Genomic DNA, 14652 nt, shown 5'->3' on the forward strand with positions numbered 1-14652 from the left:
AGGCCTCCCTGTCCATCACCAACTCCCGGAGTTCACTCAGACTCACGTCCATCGAGTCAGTGATGCCATCCAGCCATCTCATCCTCGGTCGTCCCCTTCTCCTCCTGCCCCTAGTCGCTCCCAGCATCAGAGTTTTTTCCAATGAGTCAACTCTTCACATGAGGTGGCCAAAGTACTGGAGTTTCAGCTTTAGCATCATTCCTTCCAAAGAACACCAAGGACTGATCTCCTTCAGAATGGACTGGTTGGATCTCCTTGCAGTCCAAGGGACTCTCAAGAGTCTTCTCAAACACCACAGTTCAAAAGCATCAATTCTTTGGCGCTCAGCCTTCTTCACAGTCCAACTCTCACATCCATACATGACCACTGGAAAAACCATAGCCTTGACTAGATGGACCTTAGTCGGCAAAGTAATGTCTCTGCTTTTGAATATGCTATCTAGGTTGGTCATAACTTTTCTTCCAAGGAGTAAGACTTTTAATTTCATGGCTGCAGTCACCATCTGCAGTGATTTTGGAGCCCCCAAAAATAAAGTCTGACACTGTTTCCACAGTTTCCCCATCTATTTCCCATGAGGTGATGGGACCGGATGCCATGATCTTCATTTTCTTAATATTGAGCTTTAAGCCAACATTTTCACTCTCCAGTTTCACTTTTGTCAAGAGGCTTTTTAGTTCCTCTTCACTTTCTGCCATAAGGGTGGTGTCATCTGCAAATCTGAGGTTACTGATATTTCTCCCGGCAATCTTGATTCCAGCTTGTGTTTCTTCCATTACTCACAAGTAATTAGAAGGACCCAGGGCTTAGAGGCCTCAAAAGTGACCCACAAGCAGAGTTTTTGTAATAATATCTATGGTACATGCTGATAAAATCATAAAAGAATACAACTTGGGCACCATTTTATTTTATATTTTAGCCACATCTCGTGGCGTATGGGATCTTAGTTCCCTGAGCAGGAATCAAACCCATGTCCCCAGCAATGGAAATGGGGATTCTTAACTACTGGACTGCTAGAGAAGTCCATGGGCATCATTTCAGTTAGCACATTTCCTCTTCTTCTTTTTCCTTTACATTCTCTAGCATCTTATTCTTCCTCCTCCTCTTATTTTACTTCTTTTATCTCCATTCCATTTCTTTCTCTTTCTCCTCCCAATCTTTATTCAACTCCTCTTTTCATGAGCTATTTTAACTCTAGGTTTCAATGATTTCTGACAGCATCCAGACATACTGCTTAAGCACTGAGCTTGTCAAAGTAAAGTAATATTTCATTTTCATATGTTCACAAAAGCAAATAATAGCAAAGATATAATAATCTTGAAATATCTGCATTCCAATACTTTCTTATACACTTACCTATTTTATGATCCATGTTGCAAAATTGTACTGAGGGAGCAATATGTAGGGATTATCAACTACAGGTATTAAAGTTACTTCTCTATTACAAGTGTTGAAATTCAAACGGAATCAAATACTTTAAAAAGAAGGTAAAAATCAGTTTTTGATTTGGAATGGAATGGACAGAGTTTTGAGAAGACTTCAGAAAGGTACTGACATTGATCAGAATGTTAAATGATGGGAAGGATTTGATACAGCCTTTACTGGAGGGAGCCAGGTCTAAATAAAAGGAAAACTATCAGTACATAAGTAAATGCATGAAGATGGAAAGATATGATATTTCATAAGATTATGGTGTAAGTCATTATAAGGGAAAATTTTTATTGCAATACAAAAAAATTGGCCAGCTAAATTAGTGACAAACTTGTTGAGTATTTAAATGCAAATATAAGCAGCATTGAGTTTCATTCACTAATTCATGGAGAACATTTCAAATGTTGCCACGGAGAGTGACTCAATCACAGCTATGCTTTAAGATGATTATGTTTGAAGAAGAAGGAGTCTAGATAATCACGAGAAGAAGACTAAAGATTTAGAATTGAGTGAAATAATAAGTTTGGAAAAGAGGGGAATGTCTGAGAGATATGATAGTTAAATATGGTTAGATCAATTAACTAATTAAATATATAAGGAAAAATAATTAAATGTGGTCTCAATGTTATAAGCCTGAATGTTTGTGTTAGAAGAGAGGTGATGACTGAAATAATCAAGGCATAAAAGGTGGGAGTTGAGCTCAGTTTTGGCGTGATAAATTGAAAGTGTTGGCAGGATATGTGATGAAAGTGTTTAAGAAATTGTTGGAAATACAGAATTGAGCTCCAAAGAGGATAGACAGGTAAATATATTGTTCTGAGAGCTTGAACTCATAGAATCAGGAAAAGCTGCACTCTGAGGTCATACAGTGTCCTGTGCTTAGGAGTGGCCCGTGTGTGATTTAATGATCTGATGTTGCCATCTTGAAATTTTTAATAATTTTGAAAAAAAGGTACCACATTTTAATTTTGCCATGTAAAGTTTGTATTTGGTCCTGCACAGGGCTATGAAAGATTGACAAGGGAGATGATATAGACAGAGGAGAGGAGGAGCTACTTAAGACGCTTGAGGAAATGGTCCCGTTGATAAGTCAAAAACTAAAAGGAGACCAAAATATGGAGTCTCATTGTCCCAGGAAATTCCAAATAATGAGTTTTTAATTCTTGGATGGGTATGATAACTGTGTAGATATGAAATAATTTTTAAATAGTGGAATAAAATGATCAGCATTTAGTGTTTATAAAACAATAAGTTAAAGACTGGTGAACCTCACCTTTTTTTTTAATGGATTTCTGATTTATCATAAAAGGATGTGGTGAAAGATATGGATGAACATTCAGATGAAAGAAATATGTAAAACATGGAGGTTCCATGCCCTGTCTGAATGCTTCACTCTCCCCAACTCTCCATATGTTCACACCCATAAGTTCCTCATGTGCATGCTAAATCGCTTCAGTCATGTCCAACTCTTTGCGACCCTATGGACTCTAGCCCACCATGCTCCTCTGTCCATGGGATTCTCCAGGCAAGAATACTGGAGTGGTTTCCATTTCCTCCTCCAGGGGATCTTCCCAACCCAGGGATCGAACTCGCATCTCTTGCATCTCCTACATTGGCAGGCAGGTTCTTTACCACTAGCACCACCTGGGAAGACTGTAAGTTCCTCAAGACATTTTAAATATCATTTTGTTCAACTAAGACATGGAAAGAATGGATAGGGGAATAACTAGTCTAAAATAAAGGTTCTTAACTAGGCATAAGATTTACGAGATGTCCTATATTTTTTCTCCCACAGCGCATCAGCCATCATAGAGGAAGTTGAGATATGGCAAAAAGAAATAACGTATCTACTACAGATTTCATCCTCTTGGGCCTCTTTCCTGAGTTCCAATATGCCAGCCTCCTGGTCTACCTCATTCTTCTAATCTACCTCATTGCCCTCACAGGGAACTCCATACTCATCTTCCTGATCTGGCTGGATGTTCACCTCCACACTCCCATGTACTTCTTACTCAGCCAGCTCTCTTTCATTGACTTGTTCTACATCTCTAGCTCAGTTCCTAACATGGTCATCAACCATTCTTTAGGGAAGCACAGCATCTCTTTCATTGGCTGTGGAATCCAAATGTTTTTCTGCCTGAGTCTAGGTGGTGCTGAGTGTCTCCTTCTGACCTTCATGTCATATGACCGATTTGTGGCTATTTGTAATCCCCTGCAATACACAGTCATCATGAATTCTAAGGTCTGTTTGCTCATAGCAGTAGCATCATGGACTGGGGGTGCTCTAAACTCACTCATTCAAACCATCTACACCATGCATTTTCCTGTATGTGGTCTAAAGGAAATAAATCACTTCTTCTGTGAGATACCAGCTGTCCTGAAGCTATCCTGTGAGGATACTTCAGATTATGAGATGGCGGTATTTGTGGTAAGTATCATATTTATCCTCATCCCTTTCAACCTCATAATTGCCTCCTACATTCAAATCTTCCTCACTGTTCTCAAAATGAAATCTCCTGAGGGGAGGAACAAAGCCCTGGCCACGTGCTCTTCTCACCTGACTGTGGTGAGTCTCTATCTGGGGCCAGGCATAGTGGTGTACATGACACCTGGCTCCTCCCACACCCCAGCATTGGATCAAGGTCTTTCTGTGTTCTACACTGTACTTACTCCCATGCTGAACCCCATTATATACAGCCTGAGGAACAAGGAGGTGGTGGGGGCCCTGAGAAAGGTCCTGAGGAAGAAGCTGGTATCAAAGTAATTTAAGAAATATCATTACCATAAACCTAGTTTCAATATGGAAGTCCAAGTTCCTGGCTTGCTTTTTCTTCCTCTACACGGAATTCCTATTTAGGAACATATATCATTTTAGAAATATGGGCTATCCAGTTACTTTATTATGTTTAAACAAAAAATTAAGTTCAGTTATAAGTTGCTTTCATAGAAATATTTGGAGAAAAAGGCTTTAATAGCACATAGATTGAAGCATATATACTCAGTTTCCTAATTCATCCACAAAAGTGGATGATTCCCATCTTTTTTTTTTTTTTTTTGTCGTCACAGAGATAGAGAAATCTGGAACTACTTATTCTAACGTTTGACTAAGTATCAGCCTGGTCTGACAGTAGAACAAAGAATAAGACAGGGTCATTAATTTTCTCCAAGAAGAACTATTTTCTCCAGATTAATAATATTTTTTGATTGAGTGAAAAACAAATTTATTTATTTGACAACTATTAAGGAACAATTATCTATTGACTGTATTTCATATCTTTTAATTTAACGAAATCACATTCTGACCTCATAGTTACACTAGGAGTTTTCAGAGATTTGTTAGTTTACAGTTTCTTAGTTCTCTAACCTCATCTCCCATTGTTCATTTCTCTCGGATAAACAAAACCAACATATTTTTGAGAAAGAAATTTCAAGGACAGATGGATGTCCTATCCCTCTCCACTTCCTATGAGAAAAAGTTGGATGGTGAAAGTGGGAGAGCGATAAAGGAGAGATGAAGACAGTACAGTGTTTTGTTAGTAGATTGTATCTCATTACCATATCAGAATCTCATGGAGGTCAACAATATTATAGCCAAACAAAGGAACTGTGTCTTGATATGCAGAGAGAAGATTCCCATGATGCCTTCAAGATCTCAGAAAGACAGAACATTAGTAAAAGTAATGGTAGCTGATATAACAGATATCCCTCCCAAACCTTAGCTCACTAACACAATAAAAGTTTATGTTTTGTTCATAAAAGTCTAATCTTGAGAGAGGTAAAATGTGTGGTTCTGTTTCTCACAATCAGTGATCCAGATTGACAGAGGTTCTGACATCATTAGCATGTGGTTTCTAAGACTGAATGGGCTTTGATGTGTATCCAGAAAAAAGGAGTGCAGAAACGTCTGAGATGGTGTTACAGGCTAGTCAGGGAAGTGGCAAACATGACATCTACCCATATTGAATTTGTCAGTCTTACACCATGGGCTTTCCTGGCAGCTCAGTGGTATAGAGCCAATGTAGGAGATGTAGGTTTGATCCCTGGGTAGGGAACATACCCTGGAGAAAGAAATGGCAACCCACTCCAATATTCTTGCCTGGGAATTCCCGAGGAGCTTGGCGAGCTACAGTCCATGGGGTTGCAAGAGTGTCAGACACAGCTTGATTAGTGACAACAACAGCAAGTCCTATGCCACATCTTACTGAATGGTGGCTGGAAAATATCTTCTAGCTGTGTCACCAGAGGAAAAGAAAATGAGTATGGTGAATACTTAGCCAAATAATTGTGTATTGTGTCCTGGTTGTTGCTGTTCAGTCACTCAGTCATGTCAGATTCTTTGTGACCTCATGGACTGCAGCACCCTAGGCTTCCCTGTCCTTTACCACCTCCTAGAGCTCAATCAAACTCATGTCCATTGAGTTGGTGATGCCATCCAACCATCTTGTCCTCTGTCATTCCCTTCTCCCCCTGCTTTCAATCTTTGCCAGCATCAGGGTCTTTTCTAATGAGTCAGCTCTTCCCATCAGGTGGCCAAAGTATTAGAGGTTCAGCTTCAGCATCAGTCCTTCCAGTGAATATTCAGGATTGAATTCCTTTAGAATTGACTGGTTTGATCTCCTTGCAGTCCCAGGGACTCTCTCAAGAGTCTCCTCCAACACCACACTTCAAAAGCAATCCTTCAGTGCTCAGCCTTCTTTATGGTCAAACTCTCACATCCATACATGACTACTGGGAAAACCATAGCTCTAACTAAATGGACATTTGGTCAGCAAAGTAATGTCTTTGCTTTTCAATATGTTGCCTAGGTTTGTCATAGTTTTTCTTCCAAGGAGCATGCATCTTTTAATTTCATGGCTGCAATAACCATCCACAGTGATTTTGGAGCCCAAGAAAATAAAGTCTATCACTGTTTCCATTGTTTCTCCATGTATTTTCCATGATGTGATGGGATCTGATGCCATGACCTTCATTTTTTGAATGTTCATTTGTAAGCCAGCTTTTTCACTCTCCTCTTTCACCTTCATCAATAGGGTCTTTAGCTCCTCTTCACTTTCTGCCATGAGGGTGGTGTCAATTGCATATATGAGGTTATTGATATTTCTCCCAACAATCTTGATTCCAGATTCTGCTTCATCCAGTCTAGCATTTCACATGATGTACTCTGCATATAAGTTAAATAAACAGAGTATCAGTATACACCCTTGATGTACTCCTTTCCCAATTTTGAACCAGTCCATTGTTCCATGTTTGGTCTTAACTGTTGCTTCTTGACCTGCATACAGGTTTCACTAGGCAGGTAAGGTGGTCTGGTATTCCCATCTGATTAAGAATTTTCCACAGTTTGTTGTGATCCACACAAAGGCTTTAGTGTAGCCAATGAAGCAGAAATAGATGTTCTTCTGAAATTCTCTTGCTTTTTCTATGATCCTAAACTTGTTGGCATTTTGATCTCTGGTTCTTCTGCCTTTTTCAAATCCAGCTTGAATATCTGGAAGTTCTCGGTTCATGTACTGTTGAAGCCTAGCTTAGAGAATTTTGAGTATCACTTTGCTAGCATGTGAAACTGTGCAACTGTGTGATACTTTGAACATCCTTTGACATTACCCTTCTTTGGCATTGGAATTAAAACTGATATTTTCCAGTCCTGTGGCCACTGCTGAGCTTTCCAAATTTGCTGGCCTATTGAGTGCAGTCCTTTCACAACATCATCTTTTAGTATCTGAAATATCTCAGCTGGAATTCCATCACCTCCACTAGCTTTGTTCATGGTGATGCTTCTAAGGTCCACTTGACTTCGCCCTCCAAGATGTCTGGCTCTAGTTGAGTGATCACACCATTGTGGTTATCTGGGCCATTAAGATCTTTTTTTGTGTACGTCTATGTATTCTTGCCACCTCTTCTTAATGTCTTCTGCTTCTGTTAGTTTCATACCATTTCTGTCCTTTATTGTGCACATCTTTGCATGAAATTTTCCCTTGGTATCTTTAATTTTCTTCAAGAGATCTCTAGTCTTTTCCAGTCTATTGTTTTCCTCTATTTCTTTGCACTGATCACTGAGGAAGGCTTTCTTATCTCTCCTTGCTATTCTTTGGAACTCTGCATTCAAAGGGGCATATCTTTCCTTTTCTCCTTTGCCTTTCACTTCTCTTCTTTTCTCAGCTATTTGTAGGGCCTCCTCAGACAATCATTTTGCCTTTTTGCGTTTCTTTTTCTTGGGGATAGTTTTTATCACTGCCTCCTGTACCTGTTATGAACCTCCATCCATAATTCTACAGGCAATTTATCAGATCTAATCCCTTGAATCTATTTGTCACTTCCACTGTGTAATTGTAAGGGATTTGATAGGTCATACCTGGCACATAGAGTCAATAACATAGTCACTGGCTTCAGCAAAGCAGTTGAATAATACACATGCTCTTCAGTACCAAAAGAAAGAAGCTACTAAAGGGACATGCCCACAGAAACAAAGTAAAATGAGAGAGTAAGTATATAATATGCTTAAAATGTTTTTTAATTACAGCAAGCAACCAGATTGGGCCTCAAACAGTTCATTTCCTATGAAAAAATATATTTAAAACTGTTTTCTCATTGGTTTCTACAACTCAATTTTGCTATCATATCATAAAATAACTCAAAAAGTTGTTTTGTGTGTATAGCATACCTGTGCATGTGTGCTAAGTCATTTCAGTCGTGTCCAATTCTTTGTGATCTCATGGACTGTAGCCTGCCAGGCTCCTCTGTCCATGGGATTCTCCAGGCAGGAATACCAGAGTGGGTTGCACATCCTTTTCCAGGGGATCTTTCTCACCCAGGAATCAAGCCAGCATCTCTTATATCTCCTGGGTTGGTAGGAGGGCTCTTTACCACTAACACCACCTGGAAAGCCTAGTATCCTTATAGTACTTTGTAGTATTCATGATGTATTTATCACCTGAGAAAACTGAAAAAATATTCTAATTAAATCCCAAATAACATCTACCATATGGTTCTCCAGAATAGTGACTCTTGAACACGTCTGAACCATGTTAAGTACCCTGCTTAAGTAAAGAAAATGAGAACTAAGATGCATTTCTTTCCTGAGCTCTTGTTACTCTCAAGGATTTACCAATCATATTTATCAAATTGAATATAATGTATTGTGAAAATATTATGTGCCATAAACTATGCTGATGTTTGTGACCAAAGTCCCATAAAATGCATATGAATTAAAATCTGTCTATTTTTAATGTTGGGATGGGCACATCAAAAAGACTAAAACAATAAATGCTGAAGAGTATGTGAAGAAAAGGGAACGCTGTTACAGTGTTGGTTGAAATGAAAATTGATCCATTCACTATATAAAACAGTATGCAGTTTCTTTTTAAAAATAGAGTTACCATATGATCCAAGATTCTCATTCCTGCACCTATATCCAAAAAATGAGAACTGTAATTTGAAAAGACATATGCATCCCAATGATCATATCAGCACTATTTATAATTGGCCAATTCATGGAAGCAACTTTAGTGTGCATCAACAAATGAATGGATAAAGAATATACACATACACAATGGAAAATGGAATATTACTTCTACAAAAGGAATGAAATATTGCCATTTGCAGTAGTGTGAATGGGCCTAGACATTATCATACTAAGTAAATCAGACAGAGAAAGAAAAACATTATATGATATTATTTATATGTGAAGTCTAAAAATGGTACAAGTGAACTTATTTACAAAACAAAAACAGACTCATAGACATACAAAACAAACCTAGAGTTATCAAAGGGAAATGGCACAGGGATAAATCAGAAGTAAGGGATTAACAGATGTATACTACTATATGTAAAAGAGATAAACAACAAGGATTTGCTGTATAGCACAGGGAACTACATTTAATATTTTGTCATAACCTGTAAGGAAAAAACTCTGGGAAAAAAATACATATCTGTATCATTTTTCTATACACCTGAAACTAATCGAATCTTGTGAATCAACTATACCTGAGTAAAAAATAATGTTGGGATGAGCAGACTTCCAAGTTTAGTACATTTAGGGAGTGTCAAGGAAGATTCCTCTGAGGAAGTTTACTTTTTAAATTGAAGTATTGTTGATTTATGATGAAGTTTTACTGAAGTTGAAACATGAAAATAGGGAGTAACCAAGGGAAATAGATGGGGAAACAGTGGAAACAGCGTCAGACTTTATTTTGGGGGGCTCCAAAATCACTGAAGATGGTGAATGCAGTCATGAAATTAAAAGACGCTTACTCCTTGGAAGAAAAGTTATGACCAACCTAGATAGCATATTCAAAAGTAGAGACATTACTTTGCCAACAAAGGTCCATTTAGTCAAGGCTATGGTTTTTCCAGTAGTCAGGTATGGATGTGAGAGTTGGACTGTGAAGAAAGCTGAGCGCTGAAGAATTGATGCTTTTGAACTGTGGTGTTGGAGAAGACTCTTGAGAGTCCCTTGGACTGAAAGGAGATCCAACCAGTCCATTCTAAAGGAAATCAGCCCTGGGTGTTCTTTGGAAGGAATGATGCTAAAGCTGAAACTCCAGTACTTTGGCCACCTCATGCAAAGAGTTGACTCATTGGAAAAGACTCTGATGCTGGGAGAGATTGGGAGCAGGAGGACAAGGGGATGACAGAGGATGAGATGGCTGGATGGCATCACCAACTCGATGGATGTGAGTTTGAGTGAGCTCCGGGAGATGGTGATGGTCAGGGAGGCCTGGGGTGCTGTCATTCATGGGGTCACAAAGAGTCGGACACAACTGAGCGACTGAACTGAACTGAAGTTGAGGAAAAGAGAAAATGTATTTCAGGATAAAGAACAGAATGCAGAGGATTCTAGAATTTGTGAAGTACTTTGGGTATTGATGTCTCCAAGTCTTCGTGATTGTAACTAGCAGGAAAGGAAAGAGTGGTGGGAACTAAGTTTGAAGAATTTCTTGTCTTGAGTTCTCCTGAAAACAGAACCTGATACAGGGACTTGGGAGATGATCTCAGAAAGCAAGAGTGATACAGTAGGGAGAGTGACATAGAGAAGGTGGAAAAATATAAAGTTTTTATTGGGTTTTTTTTGTTTGGTTGGTTGGTTCATTTTCTGGCCGCACTATGGAGCATGCAGGATCTTAGTTCCTCTACCAGAAATGGAACCTCTGCCCCCTGAGTTTGGAGTGCAGAGTCTTAACCACTGAACTGCCAGGGAAGTATGTATTATAAGATTTTCATATTAGAGGATATTCAAGGATGTTACTGTGTGTAGCTGGAGTTCTATTTTGTTGGCACTCCTAAGAAGCATACATAATGCCTTCCAGAATTACCTAACTGAAGGTCAGTAGAAGAAAAATTCCCTCACCAGTCTCAATCTCCTTTGGTCAATGTTTATTCTCAGGAGTTACTTCCACAGTTGCATTCCAAGTTCAGGACCTATATTTTGACAGAACCTAAGTGAACTCCGGGAGTTGGTGATGGACAGGGAGGCCTGGCGTGCTGCGATTCATGGGGTCGCAAAGAGTCGGACACGACTGAGCGACTGAACTGAACTGAACTAAACTGAAGCTTGAGGGTTAGGTTATTTTATTTTTATCTTCCCTGGTGGCTCAGAGGTTAAAGCGTCTGCCTCCAATACGGGAGACCCGGGTTCAATCCCTGGGTCAGGAAGATTCCCTGGAGAAGGAAATGGTAACCCACTCCAGTATTCTTGCCTGGAGAATCCCATGGACTGAGAAGCCTGGTAGGCTACAGTCCATGGGGTCACAGAGTCGGACACGACTGGGCGACTTCACTTACTTACTCACTTAAGCTTGAGGGAATGGGAAGCATAAATGTCACAAGTGACAGAGTAAAGGGAGGAAGAAGCAATCAGTGCTTTAGCCCTTGCACTGATACATTCCAGGTATTGTGCTACAACACCATGTAATAACCCTTGATTCAGTTCATATACCACACCCTGGAGAACAACACCCCATCTCACTGACCTAGAGCTAGAATCTTCAATGAAACTTTAAAAGGTATTCTGTTGTTCTATCAAGTTAACAGTTTCTAAATGAATTCTCACATGGTAGGATGAGAGAATCATGAGGTCATACATGCATTGCCACAGGCCATCACTGTAAAATAGGCATCTTTGCCTGAGGCAATATTGATGTAAGATTCAGTATTTCTCAATAAGAAACTGTGCAAACTCTTCAAGAAGTACTGGAAGAGGTAGTGCAGAAAATAAAAATCAAACTCACCACCATAGAAGCCTCATAAAGAAGCTTCCCTGTCTTATGTGGGGTACTATGGTCCAATGTGACAATTGTACTGTTCATTCAGCATTGGTTTCTAGATAATCCCCAATTGATTGATTTTGGTTCAAGGGTATTGGACCATGGTATTGGATTTTGGTCCATGTTATTGGACCCATGCACAGCCTGCTTCATTGCATTCATAGTCATTCCATTCATTGTCCTATTATATATAAGCACCAGGTGGGCCACTGATAAAAACTACATGACCTTTACTGGATAAGTCATTCTGTCCACCTCTTTCTTTGGTGGCCATTCAATGATGGGTGATCTGAGAAGGCACTGATATGAAGTAGAAATTTCTACCAATTGCTACCAATACAGTATACTAATGCATATATATGGGATTTAGAAAGATGGTAACGATAACCCTGTATGCGAGACAGCAAAAGAGACACAGATGTATAGAACAGTCTTTTAGACTCTGTGGGAGAGGGAGAGTGTGGGATGATTTGGGAGAATGGCATTGAAACATGTATAATATCATATAAGAAACGAATCGCCAGTCTAGGTTCAATGCAGGATACAGGATGCTTGGGGCTGGTGCACTGAGGACCCAGAGGGACGGTACAGGGAGGAAGGTGGGAGGGGGGTTCAGGATTGGGAACACGTGTACACCTACGGCAGATTCATGTTGATGTATGGCAAAACCAATACAATATTGTAAAGTAAAAAAATAAATTAATTAAATAAAAAAATTTTTAAGCTGTAAAATATAAAAAAAAAATTCTTAACTGGAAAAAAAAGTTCTGCTCAGTTTATTCCTATCTTACAGATTCATTCATACTTCTTGCTCCTTCCTTAGACTTCTTTGTTTCTGATTTTCAAATTATGCTTCCCCAGGCCACATAAAACTAGCCAAACCATTAACCATGGCTTAAGTTATGTATGTCCTTATCTCAGTCTACATCTCTCTACATACAGAGTAAATAATTAAACCTCTGCCCTGAGGGAAGATTTTCACACACAACTGTCCTTTAGGGTCTCCTAAGAATGGGGTCATAATGTAAAAGAAATTCCTTATTTTGGCTTAAACCAATGTACTAAACCAATGCATCAGTGAATTAGGTTCACATTTTTGCCTTTTGCATTCTTTGATCTTATATGAGCTTAGGAAGAGGCATTGGTTTAACAAAAGTAGATATCTTTGAAGACTGATTGGGCTACCATTCGTGGTACCATTCATGGATCATTACTTACGATCTCTGAATCTGCTTAATTCAATTTCTCAATACATCATTTTCATTATATGTTGGACTGCTGCACCTGGTTAAACTCACAATCTGATCCATTTAAAATAATGGCTCATGGCAGGCTACCCCTGCTGCATAGTCACTTGTCATATACAGGCGTTCAGTTTCTGACATCAGGCTGTGCGTCCAATGTATAAGCCACGCTCTGCTATAGAAGACATGGACAACTTTAGAACCCTAGGATTCTGAATTGTAACTCTTCTATAGCTCCTGTTTAAGAGTCCACACACCGTTTTAAACACTACTGTGGAAATAACTGAAGATAATACAAATGAGAGAATATCAATGATATTTAATTAGAGCTTTTACAGTAAGGAGGGTTTCTCTGGTGTCTCAGAAGGTAAAGAATCTGCATGCAATGCCGGAGGTCCAGGTTCAATCCCTGGGTTAGGAAGATCCCCTGGAGACGGGAATGGCTAACCATTCTGTATTCTTGTTTTGTTTTGTTTTTACTTTTTATTTTATTCTCCTATGATTTTGTTGTTGTTTCTAGTATTCTTGCCTGAAGAATTCCAAAGACAGAGGAGCCTGGCAAGCTGCAGTCTATGGAGTCACAAAGAGTTGGACACAACTGAGTGACTAATGCTTTACAGTAAGGGAATCAGCTACCATCACTTCAGTTTGGTAGAGAATCAAAGTCAAAGAGGAGTGGGAAAACTTCATTGTGGGAAAAACAAAGGTGTCATGTATGCCCTATCGGAGGTTTTTGACTTGTGGAAGCTGTAGGCAGGCTAACTAAAAACAGAGTGTCCTGTGTCATTGATTAGGAGAGGATATTTGGCTTCTTCCAATAGGTCATAAGTTGGAAATGAGCACAAAACTGAGACTGATAATAATTAATCAAGTCTTAACTGGTTTGGGTCAGTTGCTATTGGGTTATCATCTGATCTCTTGAATTGGTTACTAGAGAGTTTAGGCTGGCTTCCTGGGCTGATTGCTGAAAGTTGTGGGTAGAAGTTCTGTTTTGATAGAGTCTGGTTGTTATCCATTTGTATGCTTACCTCACTCTTCTAGCAATATTTGATATGGAGAGTTTTAACATTGCACTATAGCAAGACTGTGAATATTTACTACTTGTACTTCCCACATAATAACTGAACATTTTTTATTCTCTTTATTGAAAAGTGAAGTGAAAGTGTTAGTTGCTCAGTCATGTCTGTCTCTTTGTGACCCCAAGGAATGTAGCCCACCAGGCTCCTTTGTCCATGGAATCCTCCAGGCAAGAATACTAGAGTGGGTATCCAGTCCCTTCTCCAAGGGATCTTCCTTACCCAGGGATAGAACGCAAGTCTCCTGATTTGCAGGCAGATTCTTTACTGTCTGAGCCACCAGGGAAGACCCATTCTCTTCATTGGTGGGAAATTAAAAGGACATTTTTGCAAGATTAACAACCAAATACCAGTACTAGAGATTGTGGTTATTTTATTCATCAAAGATATCACATTTGGAATGAAACCATTCTAGGGAATATCACCAACCTGCTAATCCCTTTATCCTTAAAATGGAGAATAAAACTAAATATAATGTCATATTTCATATTCGCTAACAGTGAATATGTTTTCAATAAACTTATGAAGATAACAAAGACCAGAGTTGGCAAACTTTTTCTTTTTTTTTTTTTTTTTTTTTTTTTTTTTTTTTTTTTTTTTTTTGTTTTAGAGCCATTTTATTGAGACAACTAAAAACAATTA

General features: G+C 39.0%; 1 protein-coding gene across 1 annotated transcript; it reads left to right on the forward strand.

Moving 5' to 3' along the window:
* The first annotated feature begins 3253 nt into the window (after positions 1-3253).
* On the forward strand, positions 3254-4192 carry LOC138086478 (olfactory receptor 2T27-like). The gene has a single exon (XM_068981291.1). It carries the CDS (start codon positions 3254-3256, stop codon positions 4190-4192), a length of 939 nt encoding a protein of 312 aa, XP_068837392.1.
* The last annotated feature ends 10460 nt before the right edge of the window (positions 4193-14652 follow it).

This window comes from Capricornis sumatraensis, chromosome 9 (assembly GCF_032405125.1).
Source record: "Capricornis sumatraensis isolate serow.1 chromosome 9, serow.2, whole genome shotgun sequence".
NCBI classification, from domain to species: domain Eukaryota; kingdom Metazoa; phylum Chordata; class Mammalia; order Artiodactyla; family Bovidae; genus Capricornis; species Capricornis sumatraensis.

Excerpts from the sequence above, each read along its gene's own strand:
- LOC138086478 (XM_068981291.1), top strand. The coding sequence starts at position 3,254 with ATGGCAAAAAGAAATAACGTATCTACTACAGATTTCATCCTCTTGGGC.